The 25,053-nt window shown below is 43.3% G+C and overlaps 1 protein-coding gene across 1 annotated transcript in view; it reads right to left on the bottom strand.

Moving 5' to 3' along the window:
• The window catches only part of LOC110091505 (potassium voltage-gated channel subfamily A member 1), a 43,302-nt gene extending 24,800 nt beyond the window's left edge, over positions 1 to 18,502 (bottom strand). Inside the window, exon 1 of the mRNA XM_020815656.3 lies at positions 14,681 to 18,502. Coding sequence (XP_020671315.3) covers positions 16,310 to 18,271 — 1,962 coding nt within the window. The 5' untranslated portion in view covers positions 18,272 to 18,502 and the 3' untranslated portion in view covers positions 14,681 to 16,309. The remainder of the gene's footprint in view (positions 1 to 14,680) is intronic.
• Positions 18,503 to 25,053: the final 6,551 nt, after the last annotated feature.

The following is a 25,053-nucleotide window of genomic DNA, read 5'->3' as shown; positions in this document are numbered from 1 at the left end:
CTAAATCATGCAGACGCTGTCAAACCAAACAGAAAGGGCATCATCCTTCTGTGGAATTTGTACTTGTATGAAACACCTAACTGCTATGACCACCACTCTTGGTTTCAGGAAGATGGATAGAAAAGTTGGTACAAGGTATGTCAGACTGTGTAGTGAAGAGATAAAAGGCTTGGCTAATAAATAATCCTGGTTTTGGTTTAACTTTAAGAAAAGTGAAAAGAGGAAACTATAATCTTTCTCCCCCTTCATGCTGCTCTTTAAATGCTGGAGATATAAAGGAGAATGATTAGGCCACATAAAACATAGAACACCAGCAAGGAAACCATTGACAACCTTTCTTTCATAAAGCTAAGGACTTTCTGGATTTTTTTTCTCATGACACATATTAAAATGAGGTTGCTTATTATTTTCCTAATAATTGAGGAACTGAATCAAAATGGCCCTTTGCTGAATGTGCTTTAGACCCTGATACATTATGAATGGATGTCAAACAATGGTCTACAAGCCTAGTTTGAACTAAAAATGGGTCTGAGCACTTTATCAAATCAACTCAGTTCTGAAGAGAAGTGTACCAAAAAAATAACTGAATGACCCAGTGCAGCATTGATCACCTAAACAAATCCTTCACATGAAGTAATGAATTATAAGTCATGTTTTCCAGTAGATCTGAAGGAAGTGAAAAACATTTTTTGATTAATGCAATTAGGATTACATTTTAAACAGAACAGGTTGTGCTGAGTCTTGCTGTGTTGCTGATTCTCCTAGGCTGGCAGCAAACAAGATGGTGTCGTTATCCAGTATGTAGTTGCCTATGTTTCCGATGGAGCACATGAAAGAAATGTAGTATTGAAAACTAAACGATGAGGCTGGTGCACTTCTGCACAAACTGATTAAGTTGTTGCTTCCTCTAATCACAGAGGAGATTAGTCCAGTGTCTAATATCCTGTTTGCACCCATCCATCTATGAGTACAAAAAATGTAAAGAGGGGTCATTATATTCTCTTTGGACAGAAACATTTTCATGTATTTACAGACCTATTACAACTTATTCCTATGAAGGGCAACGGTGAATTTCAAACACAAGGTGCTCACCTGATAGTATACAGTGTTACAAAGAATTAATTGGGTATGTCAGACAGAGTGAAGTTAAAGAGTATAGTAGGTATGTTACATGGTTCAAAAACTTGCGTTGTACAATTTACCATCTAAATATAATCCTCCCCACTGCAGCTTGTTTTAAAGTCAGAAAATATTTCTTTCCTCCCATTTTGGAAATAAGTGATCAATCACATACAACTCCTATACTAAGTATCTTCAAAACTGAGACAAAGTTATACTAAAGAGGGAGGTACATGCTGTGAGAAGCAGTTTTCTTTCAGAACATCATATTCTATGACCATTTTTAAATCTCAAGATATTTGCACCTAGAGGGTTATGGAGCCAATGATCTGTTTATGGTGTCCTATACAACTATATTCCTATTTTGTAGCTACTTTGAAACTCAGACACATTCACTAAATGAGTGGTTTGCAATCATACATAACCCAAAGGTGTTACAATTTTTTTAAAAATAAATAAATTCTGTTCCGATGGTGGCTGTGGATTTTTCAGGCTGTTTGGCCATGTTCTGGAGGTTTTTCTTCCTAACGTTTCACCAGTCTCTGTAGCCGACATCTTCAGAGGACAGGAGCTAGAATTCTGTCTGTGCTCTGGTACAGTGTGCAAGGAACCAGAACACAGACAGAGTTCTTTCCTCTAAAGATGCCGGTCACAGAGACTGGAAAAATGTTAGGAAGAAAAATCTCCAGAACACAGCCAAACAGCCAAAAAACCCACAACAACTGTCGGATCCCACCCTTTGAGAACACATTCCATTCCCTTGCCCTTATTCAAAACTGAGTGCACTGAAGGCAGGGAACTGCATAAGCAAAGCACCCTTTTGAAACAAAGAGACACAATCCTGTGTCTCTTTGTTTTAATAGTTGTTTTAATTAGATGTATCAGAGACACAAACTGGAATATTAAGATCATTAAGTCTCACTTTTGCTTCATTTGCAATTAATTACATTTGGTCACTGTGCCTGCTGTGTGGTTGAAATTATGAATGGGTGGCATGTCTGATGGCAAAAATTAGGGATGGGAGTTTTATGTAATCATAAATCAGAAAAAAAAATGAAAAAGGCTCTTACTTTCATTTATGTATTGTTTTGTTGTTTTGTGACAGAGAGCCTCATAAACCCAAATGCCTCATTTGAACATACGAGAGGGACATGAACGATTCATGTTCTTTCTGGTCCTCTTTTTTGTTTGTCCTTTTCTTCACCTCTTGTCTGTCAAATCACTATGGACATGTTACTCAAACAGCATTGTAAAAGGTTCTGTCAGCAGTCAATTAGAACATCCAAGAAGGGAGAAGAGGGGATTTAGAGTTGTAGGAGAGCCTGGATTGGTTGTGGAACTCTGTGAAGAATGTTCATTGCTTCAATCCTTCCTTGTGGGTCAGATCCGTTTGCTGCTGAGCTCCATGATCCCCTCCATCTTGATGATGCTGTCTGTCTGTGGATTCTCTGCACTTTTTTCCCTGGATGTTTTGGAGGATTCTTCTCCCATTTCTCAATATCATGTTTGCTGCTGCTTCGGGCAGTCTGCCTATGTGCCAGCATGCCTTTTTGGGATTATTTTTTAAATTCCCTCTCCACTTGATTTCTTGGGGATTTCTCTCTCTCCCCCCCCCCCACACCCCCGGCCAACCATTCTTCCTGTCTTTCATTTCTTAGATTATTTTTGCTGCCTGTTGCTGACTATTGGTGGCAGATAGACATGGGCACAAACCTCAGTTCAGAGGTTTGTGCCAGTTTGTATACACAGCACCACAGGTGCCACCCATTACCTTCCCCTGCCTCCCTGGCTGGATCTTCCATTCACCAGCCAGTGTGCACTCCCCTCCTCCGTCTATTTGTCTGTTTGACCAGCAGGAGCACATGCTTCCCTGCCCCATCTCTTTGGCTGATCACCCACTTAGACATGGAGGCAGAAGAAGCAAATCCATGTTCCTGCCAGGGACAGGTTGAACAGCAGAAGAGGAGGAGGAGTGGAGCATACACTGGCTGGTGAGTGTATGGCCAGGGGGGCAGGGGAAGGGTGTGTACAAATTGGCATCCGCCTCTGAATCATGGTTTGTGCTCATCTCTAGTGGCAGACTCAAATAAGAGAAGACTTGAATAGGGACAGGGGAGAGATATCCCCACATCATCACCATCATCATCATCACCACCACCACCACCACCACCACCACCACCACCACCACCACCACCATCATCATCATCATCATCATCATCATCATCATCATCATCATCATCATCATCATCATCATCATCATTTTTTGGAGGTTGCTCTGACTGCATTTTGCCTTTATTTGCTTCCTTTCTCTTCTCGGTTTTTGGTATGGGATTGTGTGTGCCTTTTTCTCCATGTGCATGAGGGAGGCGTGTGTTCCCTGTCAGAGTGGTTCATTTTTTTAAAAGGGTTATTCGTTAATTTACTGTGGATTGTCAGCCTTGCCCCTACTTTTCTGAAATTGTTTTTAAGGGTTCTTTAGGGATTTTGAATTGATTCTCTATTGACTGACTTGCCCCTCCTTTTTTTTAAATAGTCTGAAGCTTCTCTATGGCTTAATTTGTTTTATTGCCAGAAAAACACATAAACATATTTTAAAAACCCAAAAAAGTCCTTTTCATGTTTAATGAAAGGAGCAGTAAATGAAAGACATGAAAACAAATGAGACAATGCCGCCCTGAAACAACCCAAGGGAATGAAGCCTGAATGTCTTCCCGGTGCACATCCCTAATAAAAATTTGCTGCAGAAAAGCAGGCTATTTCCTAATAGCCTAAATGATCAGTAGTCTTGCATGGCAGAAAAAAAATTGAAAAGTAGAAAATAGACTTAGTAACACATGTTTCTCTACCAGCTAATCCCAAACGGGTTTTTGGTGTGTTTTTTTAATTAGGCATGTGCCTTAAAATGATAGGTACATTATTGTGATATCATGGATTATACAGACTGACTTGCAAGAAAATAGATTCAGATATGCTGGATTGAGAAACTGTCAGGGCAGTGCTGACAGTTTTGGACCACTAAGACAGTTTCACTGAGCTTAAACAACTCAGACATGCCAAAAAAATTGAGAATCTGTGCTGCCTCCCTTACTACGGAAGAACTCTTCAAAAATTCCTCTTTACAAGAAGGAATGTATTTGTTCCTATCTGTACATTTTAATTACAAAAGTAAGTTTGTATGCTGTAAGGAAAACATGATTGCCATTAGCTACCATTAGTTTGTTGTTGTTTAGTCGTTAAGTCATGTCCGACTCTTTGTGACCCCATGGATCAGAGCACGCCAGGTCCTCCTGTCTTCCACTGCCTCCTGGAGTTGGGTCAAATTCATGTTGGTAGCTTCAATGACACTGTCCAACCATCTCGTCCTCTGTCGTCCCCTTCTCCTCTTGCCTTCACACTTTCCCAACATCAGGGGCTTTTTCCAAGGAGTCTTCTCTTCTCATGAGATGGCCAAAGTATTGGAGCCTCAGTTTCAGGATCTGTCCTTCCAGTGAGCACTCATAGTTAATTGATTTCCTTCAGAATGAATAGGTTTGTTCTCTTTGGAGTCCATGGAACTCTCAAGAGTCTCCTCCAGCACCACAATTCAAAAGCATCAATTTCTCGGTGGCCAGCCTTCTTTATGGTCCAGCTCTCACTTCCATACACCGCTACTGGAAAAACCATAGCTTGAACTATGTGGACCTTTGTCGGCAAGGTGATGTCTCTGCTTTTTAAGATGCTGTCTAGGTTTGTCATCACTTTCCTCCCAAGAAGCAGGTGTCTTTGAATTTCGTGGCTGCTGTCACCATCTGCAGTGATCATGGAGCCCAAGAAGGTAAATTTTGTCACTGCCTCCATATCTTCCCCTTCTAATTGCCAGGAGGTGATGGGACCAGTGGCCATGATCTTAGCTTTTTTGATGTTCAGCTTCAGACCATTTGTTTGTGCTCTCCTCCTTCACCTTCATGAAGATGTTCTTTAATTCCTCCTCACTTTCTGCCATCAGAGTTGTATCATCTGCATATCTGAAGTTGTTGATATGTCTTCCAGCAATCATAATTTTGGCTTGGGATTCATACAGTCCTGCCTTTCGCATGATGTATTCTGCATATAATTTGAATAAACAGGCAGACAAAATACAGCCTTGTCCTACTCCTTTCCCAATTTTGAACCAATCAGTTGTTCCATAGCCAGTTATAACTGTTGCTTCCTGTCCCATGTATAGGTTTCTCAGGAGATAGATAAGGTGGTCAGGTACTCCCATTTCTTTAAGGACTTGCCATAATTTGCTAAGGTCCACACAGTCAAAGGCTTTTGCATAGTCAATGAAGCAGAAGTAGATGTTTTTCTGGAATTCTCTGGCTTTCTCCATAATCCAGCGCATGTTAGCAATTTGGTCTCTAGTTCCTCTGCCACTTCGAAATCCAGCTTGTACTTCTGGGAGTTCTTGGTCCACATACTGATGAAGCCTACCTTGGAGGATTTTGAGCATAACCTTGCAAGTGTTTGAAATGAGTGCAATTGTACGGTAGTTGGAGCATTCTTTGGCACTGCCCTTCTCTGGGATTGGGATGTAGACTGATCTTTTGCAATCCTCTGGCCACTGCTGAGATTTCCAAACTTGCTGGCATATTGAGTGCAGCAAATTAACAGCATCACCTTTTAAGATTTTAAATATTTCAACGGGAATGCCATCACCTCCACTGGCCTTGTTTTTAGCCATGCTTTCTAAGGCCCACTTGACTTCACTCTCCAGGATGTCTGGCTCAAGGTCAACAAGCACACTATCTGGGTTATCCGGGACATCCACATCTTTGTGGTATAATTCTGCTGTGTATTCTTGCCACCTCTTCTCGATGTCTTCTGCTTCTGTTAGATCCCTACAATTTTTGTCCTTTATCATGTCCATCATTGCACAAAATGTTTCTTTAATATCTCCAATTTTCTTGAACAGATCTCTGGTTTTTCCCTTTCTATTATTTTCCTCTATATCTTTGCACTCTTCATTTAAGAAGGCCCTCTTGTCTCTCCTTGCTATTCTTTGGAAGTCAGCATTCAATTTCTCTAACTTTCCCCATCTCCCTTGCATTTTGTTTCCCTTCTCTTCTCTGCTATTTGTAAGGCCTCGTTGGACAGCCACTTTGCTTTCTTGTATTACCTTTTCTTTGGTTTTTGTTGGTGCCTCCTGTACAATCTTATGAGCCTCCATCCATAGCTCATCAGGCACTCTGTCCACCAAATCTAGTTCTTTAAATCTGTTCTTCACTTCCACTGTGTATTCATAAGGGATTTGGTTTAGACTATACATGACTACCCCAGTGTTTTTTCCCACTTTCTTCAGTTTGAGCTTGAATTTTTCCTATAAGAAAGCAAGCTCAACAACTGTCAAATAAAACCATATTTGGTTTGCTTTAGATAGGTTTCTGAGAAATGGCTTTCCTGTAGGGCTGGGTAAAAGGCAAGGCAAGATGTCACTTTCCTAACCGTCAAGCCTCATATATCTGCAGGACAAGCAGCAAGAGTCATGCTGGTGGCTTCAGAGAGCAGGCTGGTATGTAAGGGAGCAGCTCGTCCTTCCTGGGTAGCTTGCCTAACCCATTTAGAGCTTTAAAGGTAATAACCAATGCTTTAGACTGAGTCCAGAAACAGACTTGACACTCCATACAGATGGTATTATAAGGCAGGATGGACACAGTAATTGGCTCTAGTCAAAAGCCTTGAAGCAGTATTCTGTACATGCTGAACTTCAAAGGCACCGTTCTGAGACAGCCCCAAGCACCCCACGTTAGTTTATTGTTTCACACAGAAAAATGTTTGAGGGGAGAGGTGTATAGATTTTATGTTTATATTGAATTTGGGTTTTATTTTAAACAATTAAAAATTTTTATAACTGGCTGACATCCAGCAGTAGGTCACAACTAAACTAGACCCATTGAAACAGTGGAACATATGGACTCACTAAACCCTCACTGATTCAACAGGCCTTCTCTAATTGCAATTTACTTCTGTATTTCAGCCACTGTGTTTTAAAAATAAAAAATCCACCTGAAATGTATGATAATTTTTTTTAGAACCATCTGTTTTTATGAAGCCTAAATTTGGGCACATTTTAGGAAGCCTAAAATCCGAGAGCTCTCATCTGGCTTCAAAATGCGCTACACACAGGTCAATACGGTTAGCGTCAGGATGCTAGCACCACTAGCCTACCCCCAGTCATCTTAGTTTTGACTGAAGGATTACTATTTCTCTTGAATAATCAATCCAATCCTAGCCACAACCCAACAGTTTAATGCAGGCGACAGTGTCTCACCAACTGTCCCCTGGCATCGGTCCTGACCCCAAAGACCTTTGCTAGATTATGTCCTTTAGCCACTTTCTCCTGAGCAAACTGACAAACAAAGGGCTTCCATCTGGGATTAACAAATAGTGACCCTTAACACAACCAAGCATAAGAAGCACTGCTGACAGGCCTTCCGGTGGTTCTTAGGCACAGCAGCCAAATGAGGTTTCCACATACTGAGGCAATTCACTGGGAACAACTAAGGAAGGCCATCACCATCTTGACTTCTTAGTATCCATCTTAAAGGCAACCTAGTCACTACTGTCAGAAAAAGAATGCTGAACTAGATTGACCTTTGGTCGGATCCTAGCAAGGCAGCTTCTACCTTTATTACTACTGCATTACTTCTTTACCTCCTTCTAAAATGGAAAGAACAAATCCAAATATGTTCATTCCTTTTAAGAAAGACAATCAGCACTTTTTTGAAAGAGAGAGCTCTACCACTGTTTTATTTTTTGGGGAGCATTCAACAACATTTATTAAAACAAGTCAAAGACCTTTCTCTTTCTTCATAAGATCTCCTAACTTCTTATTATGCCACATGATTTAAACTGAGAAAGCATGGTGCAAAACTAAGTTCTTCAAAGTCCATACGGAAACCTTCTGACCATCCTTGAAGCTTTAGAACAGAACCAGGTGTTCCCCAACAGACTGAAGACGTAACTGTCCACATTCCACAGCATGCAACAACCTCTGGTCCTAAGGAATTCACCATAAAAAATAAAACAAGGCACAAAAGAACTAATGAAGTAACAGATGATCCAGGGAGGCAGTAAAATAAGGAATAAAATTCTCAAAAGTCAGGAGCCAGAGTGAGGCAGGTGCTTCAGGTGATGAGGTGACAGGATGGCAAATAGGCCTTCCCCTTCTTTGGATGGGTGAGCTCTTTTATCCTCTTTTGTTTTGGGTGGACAAATAGCACCTAGCACCTTCTTTTGAGTATTCCATCATTCTTTGGCAAGGGGGGGACAAATGGCAGCAGAGGACAGGTGTGGGTGTTGCTGCCACATTTTCCTCCTCTAGCACCTCCTCTTCCCACCTCAAGCAGGGGAAGAAATAGTGACGGCCATGAAACAATATATGGCTGACTATTCTTTCAGGTGATATTGAGGTTCTCCTAAAACAGGGCTCAGGAATGCTCAGGCCCTCCAGATGTTGCTAGATTTTCCCATAAGCCCTAGTTGGTTTGTCAGTCATAAGTCACAGTAAGAGTTGTAGTTTACCAACAGCTGCAGTGCCAAATAATGATTTCAAATAATAAGAGACCTCCTGGGCTTTTCCAGTGCTCCAAAATAGTATACTAGTTCTTCTTTCTGGTGGTGCTTTGCGGCTGTGCAGCTTGCTTAAGCCTACAGAGGTAGGAGGGCACTTAACCTAGTCAGGCACCCATACCGTGGGAGATCTCAGACAGGCACAGTATGCATTAAAATGGACGGCCTATTTGAATGGCCTCTCACAGGAAGGCTGGTCAGCCTGGATCTTGTGTTCAGAAAGGGCCTTATGTTTAACATATAACATTTACAATATCTGTAACCCTGTTTTGGCATTCATTCATTTGTTTTGACCTCTGAGAGGCACTAGCATTGTGGAAGGTACAGAGGAATAAGGAAGCCTATAAGGCAGTGAAGTTCCTCACAGAGCCCCCCCTTCTGACAGGCACTGGTGTAGTTCATTATTTTGCAGTGGAATGGGGACCAGTGTCTACTGATTATGCATTACCGGTGAGGGAGACAGATGTTTGATCTAATCAGTGGCAGGGAGGAAAATCAAGTGGCTAACACTGTGTTTCTGCCTCACTTGTCTCTCTTTGTGTGTAAGGTGCTACACAGGGAGCAAGAACCAGACAGGAGGAAAAGACAAGACAAAGCAACTAAGAGTGAGAGCAAAAAGTAGCCCTAGAGGACAAACAGGAAGAGGAAAATAAATTTGTCCAGGGAGAGACTGGTAGAGGAGAGACCATGGTCAGCTCCCCAAACAAAACTCCTGCCTGCCTCTTTACAAAATCATCAGGCTCTTTCCCCAGAGTGATGAGAAAGGATCTTTTAGGTTTTTACTTCCTTTTCATATATCTCTCCATTCAGTGCCTTTCTCTTCCTCTTTTCTGTCACCTGAATTGTGTTCTAAAGCAAATAACAAAACCTGCCAGTCATTAATCTCTGAATACTCATTGTGAAAGGAGTGGATAGTTGTTTAAGACTGCAGTTGATTCTATCATACAAGCTGAAAATGTGATTATACGTTTAAAAAAACCAACTCCTGTTTTTGAATCCGGTTTAGCATGTTTGAAATCAATTTTAAAAATTCCGACTACGTGACACATAGCAGCAGTAACAAGTGGCTCTGAGAGGTGGCCAGCATAAGGGCAGGAGAGAGAGAAAGAAGGAATTCTTGTGTAGTTCCCTGGATCGATTTAACACTAAACTAAAAAATTATGGGGACACATATGGGGACATACAATGACACAAAACCTATGTGACTTTACATCATTTTAAAAGAATCCAGAATCTGATGTATTTCACTAATGTAACTGATCTTTCACAATGGTAAATTACATTCCTATTGAATTCAGTGGGATTTGCTTCTGCGTAGAAGGATGGAATATACTCCAAAACAACATTTGTTACTCCCAAATGCTGTCATCAAAAAAGTGCCAAAATGTGAAATGTGCACAAAAGCTCTTGAGGGTGGGCATGCTACCATCTGGATCATGGAGTATAAAGATCCTGTCCCTTGCCAACAAAGTGAATAATGATGCCTGCATCAAAGGAAGGCATGCTGACTAGCCAGTCAATTGATGCTGCAGCACTCACTGTGTTAAATTAATGTTTCTTCCTCTGCTCATGATGACTAGTAGAGAATGAAGAACCAACAAAGGCAGCATGTAAGAAAACCCTTTAGTATAAATTGGCACAAGAACAGAAAAAGAAGGATGAGGCAGTGACAGAAGGTGGTGAAGAAAAATAAAACCAGGCTGATGGCCCAGGGGAGTCTTGTCACAAAGCACCATTCCCAAGAACCCCTCAAAAGTGGCAATGCATTTGAGAGAGATAGAGAAGGAACAAAAGAATTTAAGAGTGACGACTCAGTGAGAGAGACTGTGTGGTTCAGGAAGAGAGAAAATCCTGAGGAAGTATGTGGATGATGTATGCTCACAGTGTGGGATGTGTGGGATCTTGTGAATAAAAAAAAACATAGAAACAAATGAGTTGTGGTTCCTTGAAAATTTAACAGATTAATTTCACCATGAGTTTTTGTAGATCACAATCTATTCCCTCCATATAACTTGTTTGTGCATTTGTGAGGTGAGAACAAGAGTTATTGTAGGGAAAACAATGGGCCCTGATTGAGAGGAAGAGAAACTGTGGGTTCAAAACCATGGTTTTATGTGTTGGGAGTTAGACTCCCCTTCAGTATTTTTACTCAGATTATGAGCAAATTGCTTATCTTTTAGTCTTACCTATTCCGCTTTTCTGTGAAAGGGATATTTTATAATTAATTGCCCCCAACACTCATCAGCCATTTTGCGAATTAGCACGCCCTGTGGCAGCCATTTTATGATCCCACTCAAGCATGCAACATTCCAGATGTGGCTACGAGCCCCCAAAGGTTGCAGATTCTGCTATAATCCTATGCACTTGGTTAACAGTATGCTCTGCTAAACTCGGTAGGACTCAGAAACAAATACGGGAAGGTTCAAGCTGTAACAAATACTAGCCATTTGCTTTATAAGAGCTCTTCTGCCAACGACAACACAACTTTCTCATTTTTAATAACAAGTTAAGTGTTCTTGCAAAGAACTATAACCATTTTAGAATGTTTGCTCTGTCCTCAAATGCTGAAGCTTCTATGAACTTCTCAGATGTTCTCAGAACTTCTATTCTGAGATAGAAGCCTCTCAAAAGGAAGACAGCAATCTAGCTATCTTCCTCATGTCAATTTCTCATACTGCAGACCTGTTAAAGTAAACTGTGAGGAACTGAAGATTAATAAACTCAATGAGCATCCCTTCCCCCATGTTTAGTCTGGAATCCCTGCCAGCTACAATTAGCAAAAGTAATTAGCTTTACTTTCCAGATACTCCTTCATGGTGGCTTAATGTCAGATTACTGCCTCTCCTAGGTCTTCAGAATTTTGCAAATGAGCAGAATTCATATGGAACTTTAAAGCCTGTCTCAGCTTTACCATTCACAAGAGATGAAAGGAACGGTCAGCACAGGATCCACTGTAATTTTGGATCACTGCCTACAAGAATCTACATAATTAATATAAGGGTATTGACATATTAACTGTTTTTTAAAGTTTTGTAAATATTTATATAGCTTTTCCCATTCCCATAATTATCTCTCTATTATAAACAATCATCATAAAGCAGTTTCATAGTTTTCTTAAACTAAAATAGAGTCAATGCCAGATACATATTTTAAGTAAAACAAAACTTAATTGGATATTTACTATGTGGCTCTACAAGCAGATACACAGGGTGACTTTTTCAAGTAACGCATAAAGAACATGATGAAAAACAAAAACAAAACACCCTGTGGCATCTTAAGAGGGTTTTTCCCCCCAGTGTGAGCTTTAGTGGATTCCTCAGATGCATGGGGCATAATACTTAGACCATAATAGATTTACAAGGGAGAGGGGTGAAGACCAAATGAGATGGGAAAAAGAGGGTGATAGTTACATTGTCCATGTAATTATTAACTAATTGTGACTGGTTTTGCTGTCATTTTAAAAGTTCATTGCCAATATAATTGTCACCCACCACCCCAGTCCTCTTCCATATATAAACCTGAAGGCCTAGTAACTACTATGTTCCATATGTTTCAGGAAGTCCATAGTAATCCATGAAAACTCACACTGAAATTAATCTTCAGTCTTTAAGGTGCCTGTTATACGTGTGGAAACAGACTAATACAGCCACCTCACTGAAAACCTAAAGAACATGTTAATCTGACAGCCCAAAAGCCTTTATTCTAATTTTTCTACTCTAATTCTATTAGCCTTTTTACACAAATGCACACCTCCCGACTGACCAGAATCCACTGATGAGAAGAAAGGAAGGCTTGGGGTTCCCAGTTCCCATTTCATTTGCAAATAGTGTCTTAAGCATTAAAACAAGACAAAGCAATCTACATCCAACCAGCAAATGGGATGTTCAGGGGTAGATCAACTATGAAACTAATGAGGCTTACACTTCAGGGCCCTAATCACAGAGGGGCACCAGAAGTTACTTTAGTCCACCTTTAAAAAAAAATAAACAACAACCAGGGGTGATCTGTTGTAGAGAAACCATATTGAAGAAGATTACAGTGGTTATCTAGACCTTGTTGCTGGTTGCAAAAGTCCCCTTCTCCCACATAACAGTTCAAGCTTCAGGGCCCCAAAAATGTAGGTCCGCAATTAGAATGCTTAATAATTCTTAAGGCTACAACCCTGTGCTTCTTGCTGGGGATGCTCTCTCTCTCTCTCTCTCTCTCTCTCTCTCTCTCTCTCTCTCTCTCTCTCTCACACACACACACACACACACACACACACACACACACACACACACAATTAAACCAGAGTCTGTAAGATACTGACATCGTTTCTAGAGCATTTCCCTTTTCATCTTCCTGAGCAGTCGCTAAAAATAAGCAATATCAACTTCATTATTATCTCTATTTTTGGCCCACGTTGCTTTAGGCACAACAGTTAACAACTGTAGCGGGCCACTCTCAAGCCTCTACCAATACAGGCCTCCAAGAGTGCTCACTATTTTCTTCACTTGCTGCCACCAACCTATCCTTAGTACTCACAAAGGACAAGTTTTTCTTTCAAGCAAACAAAGTGTTTATTGATTTGTACAAAATAAAAAGGGTGAATCACAGGTAATAAATCAAGTTGTTAATCACGTTTCTCAATTACTAGATCACACAGACTTTCCCCTCACTGACTCTCTCTCTCAAATCTATCTCCCTCTCTCAATCAACTTCTCTCATCTTTTCAAACTCTCCAAAACTCCCTCTTTCACACATCACACACACACCTTATATAATCCAGCTCCTCCCCCTTCTGCATCACCCTCCGTCCTCTCATTGGCTGAGGTTCCCCTGCCCAGCTGTGACGGACAGGTGAGAGCAGAGCTGTATGCCACAACAAGAATACTAAAATGCTTCATATAAAAACAATACCAACACTCCCCTTCCAAAACAAACTATAGGGCTAATTAACTGGCCTGTCAAAACCAGCCAATCACATCATACCTAACGCCTGGGAGTAAAGCCTTAATGTAGCATTCTTAGTATATATTCAGCATTTATCAAACTTGAGTGAGTCTCGTTTATACAGTATTGCCCTATTCCCAGTGCTATATGCATAAAAACATTCCTATGCATAAAAACTTCCCTGAGGTGGCCAGAAAAGGAGACTTTGCTATAACTGGTTTCTTTAGATGACTATCAACTAGCATACCTATGGATGAGCAGGTAAGCTTTTAAAAAAAACAACTAAACTTCAATGCAGGCTAGTGATTTATATGGGCTTATGACAGAACTACAGGTACAGGGCTTTCAATGTTAGAGAATACAATGGAGTGCTTTCTTAATTCTTTCCCCTTGTACATTTCCCCAAATTTTTTCATCTCCATAGTTAAAGCAATAGAGCATCTGTTCTTCAAGCAGGGATAAATAGCCTCTCTTCCCCCATCCTATTCTGGCCTCAGTGGCTGCACTCCGAATTTTTACAAAGGCCATAGAAAGAATAATGAAGCCATGTGGAAAGTGTCATTCTGACCTTATTTGCAGTCAACTCATTTGTTATTTTTTTTCAGTAGAGGGGGTGTAATGAGCACACCAGAGACCAAAATGGGGAGACAATTTACACAAGCAGCAGAATCAAGTGAACACATTTCTTCCCACTCTTCTTCCTGATGTGCCATTTTGTGTGTGTGTAAGGAATCTTCCTTCACTCACACATGCACCTTTCAACCTGTATCTTGAGATGCCAAGCAAAACATTTATCACTTGATTGTGCTGGTTGTATATGAGGTGCTCCTGGACTCAGCAAGTTCTTCCTGGAATGCAGTGACAGATCAGGCCATACATTACCATCAGTTCAACAGAGACATCTGTGTGCTCACAGCTAAGCTTTTCTGACATTGCCAGACATGATTTAATGCCTCCTTGATACAACTTACTTTTTTTAGCTGAAATGCTAATTAATGCAAGTGAATTAAGAAGACTGTTGAAATAGGTATAAACTAACCTTGAGTGCTGAACCTCTTCCAGGGGTCACACCACTGTACTTCAGGAAAAACTGAAATCTCCAATCACGATGTCACAGCAGTTCACCAAAACGAAGAGGGGAAATGCAGCGAGACAGAGACAAACACAATAAAACTTGTAGAGCTGGGTCAACAAAAATGATGGGAATGGATCTCTGATTTTGTAATTCAGGTGATTTTACTGCAGCCTCCATTATTGTATTTGTACAATGGGAGCGCTAAGTTTGATGAAGGTAGTTTTGTCATTCACGTATCATTCAGGAACATCAATGCAGTCCATCATACTGTTTTTAAATAAAGCTTTAAGTCATTCTGAAGGTCTCTCTCTTCCCAAATAGTGCAGAAATCAAAAGAACCTTATTTAAGCTGCATCAAATTCTTCTAGAAATATTGGTTGCTGAGATATAGTAAAACAGTGAGCCAACAAGCATAGATACAAATGGCATCTATGAATTGTGCAACCTAGAAAGGAGAGTGCAAATCCAAAAGGCTTCATAGATCCTGAGTATGTCTGTATGCTTTGTTTACTCCTTTTGATCTGTTGTGCACTTGGATCACACCCATTTAAGAATGCCGCATTTTTTTAAAAAAAATTGTTGTTTTTTTTTTAAAGATTAACAGTAACAAACTCAAAGATTTTTGTTTCCTGGGATAAAAAGTACAGCACTGGATTACTAGAAATATGATGCAGTAACAGCTGTGTTTATTAAGGAAAAATCCATGTTTTAATAATTTAAGGCTCAACAAGAGAACAAGAACACAACTTTGACAACAAAATGTTTTTTTCTGCTAGAAGGCTGAAAATACCACATTTAGTTCACACATGAAAAAATCGGTTTTCCACTTTAAAATGGGGAATGTCTTAGCTAAATGTTTCTAGAGATTTCATAAATTCATATATCACAAAAAGTGCTCTTTTTTAGCTATAAATATAATCATACATATCGAAAATAGTATTATTTCAATTTGAATCTAGAATACCAACAAAGAACCATTTGTATTCTCAAAGAACGCTTTACTTCCCATGGTAAAAAGGGTTTAGACAAGCAACTTGTGCTACAAATGAGCCATTTAGAAATCGCTGCTTTTTTACTAAAATAGATCATCTGTAAGCAACATTAGTTTCCAGTTTGTTAATAGTAATTGTGTGCCATCAAGGCAATTCTGACTTATGGTGACTCTTTTGAGGGTTTTCTAAGGTAGAAAGTACTCAGAAGGAGTTTAACATTCCCTTCTACTGGGGACATCCTGGGACTGTGCAGCTTACATGAGGCCACACAAACACTCTTCCAGGGTGCACAGTGAGGAATCAAACTCCCAACCTTTAGCTCTACTGCCAGATACCTTACTTGCTGAGCTAAAAAGACTCCAAGATAATGGGAGGTACCCAGCTTAAGATGGCTTTTTTAAAGAAGTAACACTCTCAGTGTCATGGAAGAGAACAAACATTCAAACAAACAAACAAACAAACAGAATACTACCACCAATTTATAGTCTTGGAAGTGTCTTTGAAATAGCTACCATATTTAAAAATAAATACTGGCAGCACTATTTACTCGTCCTCAACAAACCCACCAAGCACATCTGATTTTCTTTCTGTTTCAATGGTTTTACAAGTCCGTCTCCCTGTTAGTATCTAAGCAGAGTGCATAGAGAGATTTCCTAAGATCTACACTGTGTTTAGCTTTGATATTGGCCTTCTCTACAGACCCGGTCGCATTGCCGATCCCCTCAGTGTTCTCCAAGTGCACAACAGATTTATCCAATGAGTTTTTACTGCCTTGTCTCTTCAGGTCTCCAGCTGAGCTGCCATCAACACTGCCAGACTCATCTTTGAGAATAGACTGCTCCTCGTGGTCAGTCTCCCGATGGTAGAAATAGTTGAAGTTGGACACAATGACAGGGACAGGGAGAGCAATGGTGAGCACACCAGCGATGGCACACAAGGAGCCCACGATCTTGCCCCCTACGGTGACAGGTCTCATATCTCCATAACCCACTGTGGTCATCGTGACCACTGCCCACCAGAAGGCATCAGGGATGCTGGAGAAATGTGATTCAGGGTCATCAGCCTCAGCAAAGTACACAGCGCTGGAGAAAAGAATAACCCCAATGAAAAGGAAGAAGATAAGAAGGCCTAGTTCTCGCATGCTAGCTTTCAAAGTTTGCCCCAAGATCTGCAGCCCCTTGGAGTGCCTGGAGAGCTTGAAGATCCGGAAGACCCGGACCAGGCGGATGACCCTCAGGATGGCTAAAGACATGGCTTGCTGTTGCCCTCCATTGCCGGTGCTGCCCGGCTGCTCCTTCTCCTGCTGCTCTTGAGCCAGCTCTGTGCCCAAGGTGATGAAGTAAGGGATGATGGCGACAATGTCAATGATGTTCATGATGTTCCTGGAGAACTCAGGCTTGCTGGGGCAGGCAAAGAAGCGGACCAGCAGCTCGAAGGTGAACCAGATGACGCACGTGGTTTCAATGATGAAGAAGGGGTCGGTCAGGGCACTGGGGCGCTGCTGGCGGGGGATCTCTAGAGGGGTGCCGTTCTGCGAAGGGAGAAGCGGCACGTGGAGCTCCCGCTCATCTCGGAACTCGGGCAAAGTCTCCAGGCAGAAGGTGATGATGGAGATGAGGATGACCAGCACCGAGACGATGGCGATGCCACGAGCGGAGCTGGAGCTCTCGGGGTACTCGAAGATGAGCCAGACCTGGCGCTGGAATTCGTTGCCGGGCAAGGGTTTCTCCTCCTCCTTGATGAAGCCTTCGTCCTCCCGGAACCTCTCCATGGCCTCCTCGCCCAGCTGGTAGAAGCGGATCTCGTCGGCGAAGACGTCGATGGAGACGTTGACCGGCCGCCGAAGCTTGCCCCCGGACTGGTAGAAGTAGAGGATGCCGTCGAAGCTGGGCCGGTTGCGGTCAAAGAAGTACTCGTTGCGCAGGGGGTCGAAGTAGCGCATCCGCTTCTCGGGGTCGCCCAGCAGCGTGTCCGGGAACTGGTTGAGGGTCCCGAGTTGAGTCTCGAAGCGCAGGCCGGAGATGTTGATGAGGACGCGCTGTTGGCTGTGCAGGGCGCTCTGGCTTTCCTCGTCCGCCCCGTCGCCCTCCTCGAAGAGAGCCGCCGCCGCCGCCGCCGCGGAGGAGGAGGACGAAGGCCTGCCGCCCGAGGAGCCCCGGGCCATCGCCATGCCCAGGCGGTGCCCGCCTTCCTCCGGGGCCGGCTGGCCCTCCTCCGGCGGGCGCAGCAGGAGGCCGCGCGGCGGCAGTCCCAGCAGCCGGGCCGTCGGCGGGAGGCTGGCCGGCGGGCTCCGGGCTGCGGCCGCGGCCACGAGCGCCGATGGCGCCTGGTCGTCCCCCTCCTCGTCGTCGTCGTCGCGGTCCGGCGGCGGGCAGCCCTCCTTGCTGCCGCACTCGCTCAGCCAAGGCGCCGCCACCGCCGCCGCCGCCGCCGCGGTGGGCAGCTGGAGCAGGTCCGCCCTCCGCCGCGCCGCCCGGCTCTCTCCGCCGCCGCCGGCGCCATCCTCGCCTCCGCGGATGGCCGTCGCGCCTCCGTTCTCCAGCGTTACCAGCGCGATCTCCATGGGCAGAGGCGGCGGGGGCGGCGGGAGCAACAGCACGAAGAGGCGGCGGAGGCGGCCAGCATGCTGCGCTCTCCTCCTACGTGGCGGCGGCTGCTGCGGCTGCTGCCAGTCCGGGCCGGCCACCGCCAGGCTGGGCTGCGCGCCTCCGGCCCCGCCGTCGTCCGCCGGCGCGCACGGAGCGCACCCCTCGGCCGGCCGGCCCGGGTCGGAGAGAGCCGCCGCCGCCGCTCCGCTGCTTGCTGCTGCTGCTGCTGCCTCTTGACGTCAGAAGAGGATCTCGCTTTCACTTCTGGGCGGGCGGGCGGGCGGGCAGCCTGGGCTCCGCTGGGGAGGGGAGGGGAGGGGACGGGGGTGTCCCCCCCCCGCTCGGGTCTTCCCGGCGTAACCGCCGCCTCGGCAAATCCGTGCGCTCCCGCGATCAGCTCCGGCTCAGCCTCCTCCTTACCACCGTTGGCTAAGGGAAAGGCGCCCCGTCACGGCTGCCGGAGAAGCAGGCTGGGAGGCGGGAGGCGGGGGGGCGAGGGGCTGGAGAGGAGAGGAGTGAGGGAGGAGGGGGGATCCCCAGGCATCGTCGCCCCCGCAGGAGGAGGCATGCCGGCCTCCAGGGACGGAGCGCCGCTCACCCTCTCCGACCCCTGGCCATCTGGCTCTCCGGAGGGAGCGCTCACCTGCTCGCCAGCGGAGTCCGAAGCCGAGGGCCCGTAAAGAGGAGCGGAACGGCGAAGCGCACCGAGCCGGGCGTCTGGAGGCCGAAGAGGGCTGCCGGGGGGGGGGGGGGAGGGGGTCGCGTCGCGCGGCTTCCTGAGGGATAACGCGAGGAGGGATTGTTCCGGCTCCCTTGTGATCGCGCTGTCATCAGCCAGCACGCCAGGGAGAGGGGGGGCGGGCAGGCGGGCGAGAAGTGGGGGGAGCCGGGTGTGCGTGCCCTTTGCGGGAGGGAACCCACGCGGGGGGGCGGCGGCTTGCGGACCGATTCGCAGCACCGGCGAAGCGCGGGTGGAAAGCCAGACGTCTTTACGAGTATCAACATAAGGGTGTTGCTCCTGAATCATCATCAGCGATCTTTCCAACAGCCCTGTTGGGAAGGTTAGCTACCTTTAATGAATCCATACTAGGGATGGGGTTGCAGGAGAAGGGGGTTACTAGCGCTTGGCAGCTGAAGTGGATTTTGGACCAGGATTTCCCAGCACAGCGCCCACATCCTGCAAGGGTCCAATCCTAGGCAGGATTCAGTGTCTCCCGTGCTCCCCCCTATGTGCAGGGATGTGTGTAGGACTGTAGCCACAGGCCGTGCAATCGGCCAGCACCAATCACTCTCAACTCCAGAGGGCTGAAGTAGTGAGTCTGGATCACACATTGCTCCTCGTTCCCTCAGGCAAAAGAGGTACACAGGTATTCCCCACACAGAGAGAGATGTTACCAGTAGGGAAAGGGCTTATCGGATAATTATGCACAATGGTAAGTACCATATTAATGAGCACCTCTGGTTCCACTTCCTGCTGATTGTGGAAAAACAATGACTTTGCAGTGTGAAAAATCACTGGTGTCTCTCCTGTAAAGTGTTTTATTGCTCAGTTGCTCTGAATGGCATAATGCTAATAGGGTGGGGTTGGGGTGGAGGTCCTGGCGTTGCCTTTTATTTAAGATCCTCAGGCATTTGTTCTTATTTTATTATTATTATTTTTAATGTATCACTACTTCTGCCTTTCTTCTTACCGCAGAAAATCTGGAAGGAACAAAGAGGAAAGAGCTGGGCAAAATGCCTTTGGTAGCACCAGGAGCTGTCCACCAGAAAGTGCTGTCCTTAGAAAAAGCCTCTTCCCATATGAGAAGTGCAGCATTTCAGGGAGAGCTCAGTTGTCACCCTTAAGTCAGAGCTGCTACTAGAAGCAGCAAGGTCTTAAGGCTAAGAAGCTGCCTCTGTACATCATTTCCACCTAGACTCTTCATTTGCTTCTGTTAAGAGAAGCAGCATGAATAAAGCACATTTTGTGTGTATGTGTGCCAACATTTAGTACTAGCAACTGGGAATTGTTGTTCATACCACCTTTTCTGTTATTTTCCTTTGGTTTGTTATTTTGTTTATATCAGCACTATCTGAGCCGTCTATTTCTTAGGAAGTGATTGGACCAGTCTAGTGCCTTATCTTGAGCCCTGGTGGCTTCTGCCTGCCCAAGTGAAAGGTGGTGGAGTGGTTTCATTAGGGTTTTCAGGTCCATTCATTTATAATTTTGTTTCCACTGACAGTGGGGATGGGATGGGGATTAGTTGTTTCAGCTCCTAGGCTGCTGATGGTGACATGCCCCCTTTAGGGTTCTTGTGGAGCACAGAGTGGCTTTGGACCTAAAAGATTCAAAGCCAGGTTCTTCCTGTCTTCCCTGCAGGGAAGACCAGGTTTCAAGACTTACTGTCAGCTGCAGCATTTCAGTCACCTAAGGGAAAAGCAGAGGGATGGGTGGAGATGCCATTTTAGCCTTCTCTGTACTGCAACATTAAGGGGTTAAGACTGTGTTCTGTATCAATGTATTACTATTTCATGATCATGTAAGGCACTTCTAGTTGACAGTGGGGGGTGATACAAATAGCATAAATCCATAATATAAAACAGTAAAAAACTGACTAAACTAGTTTCTTCTGATGAAGCATCGTGGCTGAAAGCTGCCTCTCTCCTCACTATTGTGTTAAACCAGACTATATAATAGTATCAGAGGACAGGCTCACCTCCTCTGCAGCAACATAAACACTTACAGGAATAGCGGTAGAAGGTGGGGGAAATGGGGGATACAGGACAAATATGTCATGTTGCAGTAATATATTCTGAGCCTAAGACTCGGAAGGACAGCTATAATATTGTTTTTATATCCCGTCTGTCTGGTGTGCTTATCGAGCTAAATAATTCCCAATTTACTAAGGATTAATTCCTTCCCATTTAGTGCAAAATGTTACCTTTCTGCTGAAAATCTGCCCAAAGATATAAAGGATCTCTGAGATAAAAAAAATTAATTATGTTAAATGGTTGTCATTAGTGATTATTTTCTACCAACATGGTCATTTTGATATAATGTCCTTTCAGCAATTTAATACACATCCATCAGTGGCATGGAAGGTTACAAGGTTGCAACACATGATCCTGTTCAGTCTATGTAGATTATTTATTGTTGGGTTTGCTGTCAACTAAACTAGAGATTCCTATACTAGGGGCTGGTGTACTGAGAGTCAGCAATGGGTCATGAGAGATGTCTGGGTTGATTATCAGGCCACAGAAGCTGAAGGTGAAAAAACAACAATGAGACAATGGATGGAGCAACTGCTTTTTTGATGATGGGATGCTACTGGCAAAGTGCACTTTACACACAAAAAATCCCCATCTTTTCATGCTTCCCGGTAACCCCTGTGTCTGCACACACTCTGCCATCTCACAAGACAAGAGTATACCAATAGAGACCAAAATGGCCACAGACCAGAAAAGTTCAATTTGCTTTCCAGTCCCCAAGTAAAGAGATGCCAAGAGAACAATAACTATAGGATCATTGCATTAATTTCCCAAATAGGCAAAGTGATACCCAAGACTTTTGTTAGCCCCGAAATTTAGGTTCGGAACCCCGGTGAGGACGACAGCTGATACAAAAGCCAATTTTATTTAGAAAAGTACAGCTGGACCTTTTGTCTTAAAGGCAGAGAAAAGGCCCCGAGAGAGGGGTGCATAGATATTTTATAAGGTTTCTACACAAAGAGCCATAAATCGGAATATTCTCATTGGTTCCTTGGACCTCAAACTTGGAACCTCCTTCCCATTGGGTCAAAGATGTTCTGTAGGCATAGCTTATTGGCTATACCTGAATATCCATACTGTGCCCCCATGTTCCCTTGACCCATGGTCATGTTATATCCCAAATGTGACTGCATGTCTGAAGAAGATGTTCCCTGGTCTTCCTTATCTTATTGATATGTTTGTTGCAATGCCTGGCCCTCAATATATGGCCTTCAGGAATAATGTTTCTCCCAGTAGTGTCAAAATGTAAATGGTTTGTTTCCTCCTCCAGATTCCGATGGGCCATCTGTGCCCATTTGTCTTCTAAATTACTGTGTTCCTTGGAGGAAGAAATGGTACATTTTTTATGTAAAGGAAACTAAACTGCTATCTCCTTGTGGTGAGAGATCTTCCTGTTTCTAGGGTCTGAGAGGTCATTGTAGCTGGTATACTTTGATATGCAAGAATGTAGTGTGGGAACTAGTTTGACAGTTACAGAGGTCAGGAGTATCCAGAGAGGTTTGATACAGAGTTTTAATACATTGAAATAAAATGCATTGTAATAAAGTATATATACAGATAGATACAGATACATTGGTACAACTTATGTAAGATATGCAAGATGTATTCGATCAGGGGTCATCAAAGCATAGAGAAATAGATACAGAATCAAAATACAGTTTTATATTGCAGGAGAGCTATGCAAAATCAACATACAATTATGCTGTTTTCTGTCATGGATGGTATACAAAGCGTGTGGAGTATGTATGTTACATTGGAACTCCATCACTTTTAGTATATATGCAGCAAGAAATGCCAGACGTTCAAGATGGACTCAGAAAAGGAAGAGGGACTAGAGTTCATATTGAAAATATATGTTGGTTACTGGAGTGTACCAAAGAATTTCACAAGAAGATCAGTTTATGCTCTATAGACTACAGTACAGCAAAGTCTTGATTGTGTGGATCATGAGAATGTATTCATTGTCCTTATATGGGTGTGTCTCAGCACTTGATTGTCCTAATGTGTTACCTGTATTGTGGTCAAGAAGCTACTGTTAGAACAAAATATGGAGAAACAGAATGGTTTCCCATAAGCAAATGTGTCAGACACACATGTATTTTAACTTCCTGTCTGTTCAATATGTATGCAGGATATATCATATAGAAAGCTGGATTAGAATGAAGACTGACTGGTGAGGATTATCTATATTATGGTGTTCCTGATTACTATATATAGATGGAGAAAAAAATTGGACAGGGAAATTAGATTGGATTCAGATGATGGAGAAGTAGAAATTAATGAAGGAAATATAAATAATCTAAAATATGGAGATGATGCTATATTACTGGCAGAGAGCAGCAATGACTTGAAATGTCTCCTGATGGTGGTTAAAGGAGAAACTGCAAAATCAGGATTACAGTTGAATATTAATAAGACAAAAATGTGTCTATAGACAAATTACATAACTTTAATGTTAATAATAAAGAAAACAAAATTGCTAAAGATTTTAATACCTTGATTCTGTCATCAATCCAAATGAAGACTGCAGTCAAGAAATCAAAGACAGAGACTCAGAAGGGCAGCTATGAAGGAAATAGGGAAGATTCTAAAGTGTAAAGATGTGTCACTGGAGACCAAGGTGGAGATAACCTCATCAGTTACTATGTACAGATGTGAGAAGACAGTGAAGAACACTGATGCGTGGATTATGTGGACTATGAGAAAGATGAATGAGTGGGTTCTAGATCAAATTAAGCCTTCCTAGAAGCAAAAGAATTAGACTGAAGCTATTGTGCTTTGGGCACATCATGAGAAAATAAGACCCACTAAAAAAGATAATCATGGAAAGTACAAGACAGCAGGAAAGAGGAACATCGATTGACTCAATAAAGGAATCCATAGCCTTGAGTTTGCAAGAGCTGAGCAGAACTGTTCATGATAGGATTTTTCAGTGATCACCAAAAGTTAGATGTGAATTGACAGCACATAACAACCGGAAACAGGCTTAGGATTGTGCTGTATTTCTATTAGAAGGTTTTGTTTCAAGCTTCCTACTCTTCTCAAGGAACCCTTTCCAGATCAATATGACTGCTGAGGAACTCCTGCATATCTGCTGTAGAATCTCTACATTTTGAAGAACTTGATTGATTTCTAATTTTTTTTAATGAGCATCTGCTTAACAGCACACCTGCAAAAATGTAAAATAAACATGTCAACTCATAAACTAATGAATAGTTCATCTTACTTCCTAGTCTGGTGACTATTTCATTGTACTTATTTATCCCCATCCAATTCCAATTATAGTCTAGAATAAGGAAAAGAGAGGAAGACAGTGTCTGTGTGAGAGAGGATATTTCAGAGAAAACCTTTGAGATGACAAGAAATTAGCTGACGCATATAGGGGTGAACTGAGGTCACAGAAACTCTGTTTTAAGTCTGATCTCAATCAGGCCTTATTTTCATTAAATCCAAATGACTCAATGTGGAAAGAAGATAAGGTTTCTATGTAAGCTCTCAGGGAGACCCTTGTGGAAAGGCTCTTTTATTTTCTATTCAGAGGGATTAAGTGCAAGGCCATTGACAAATCTCAAGAGAACATCTGCATGGGGAGCAGCGTTCTGCCTAACCACACCTAATCTATGTGAGCAAATGTAATCTAGGTATTCAGGACCAGAGGTAGAAAATGGTACTATTGTGGATTTAACCTCTAGAATCCCATAGTAACTCTGGGTGTAGTCCAAAAAAGTAACTTTTTCTGTCTCTGCTCAGGACACTAGAATGTTTCTTTCTCTAGTGTTTGACTCCTGCCTATGGGAGCCTTTTCAGCCTTCTAGTTGTGGATGGTGGTGCCTGTTGTCCCAGCATTTGTTGGGCTTTATTGACATCTGTTTCTTTGATGAGCCTGTTGCAATAGGAACTAGGACTGGGAACAGAAACTCTCTTCTGCGTGTACGTATTGGAAACAAAGAAGTGGAAAGACCAGATGGAACTGCAACAGTGGAAAAGCAATGGAAAACTCCAGTCCTTG

This window comes from Pogona vitticeps, chromosome 5 (assembly GCF_051106095.1).
Source record: "Pogona vitticeps strain Pit_001003342236 chromosome 5, PviZW2.1, whole genome shotgun sequence".
Taxonomy (NCBI): Eukaryota; Metazoa; Chordata; class Lepidosauria; order Squamata; family Agamidae; genus Pogona; species Pogona vitticeps.
The sequence above is the reverse complement of the archived record's forward strand: the minus strand, read 5'-3'. Positions and strand labels throughout refer to the sequence as shown.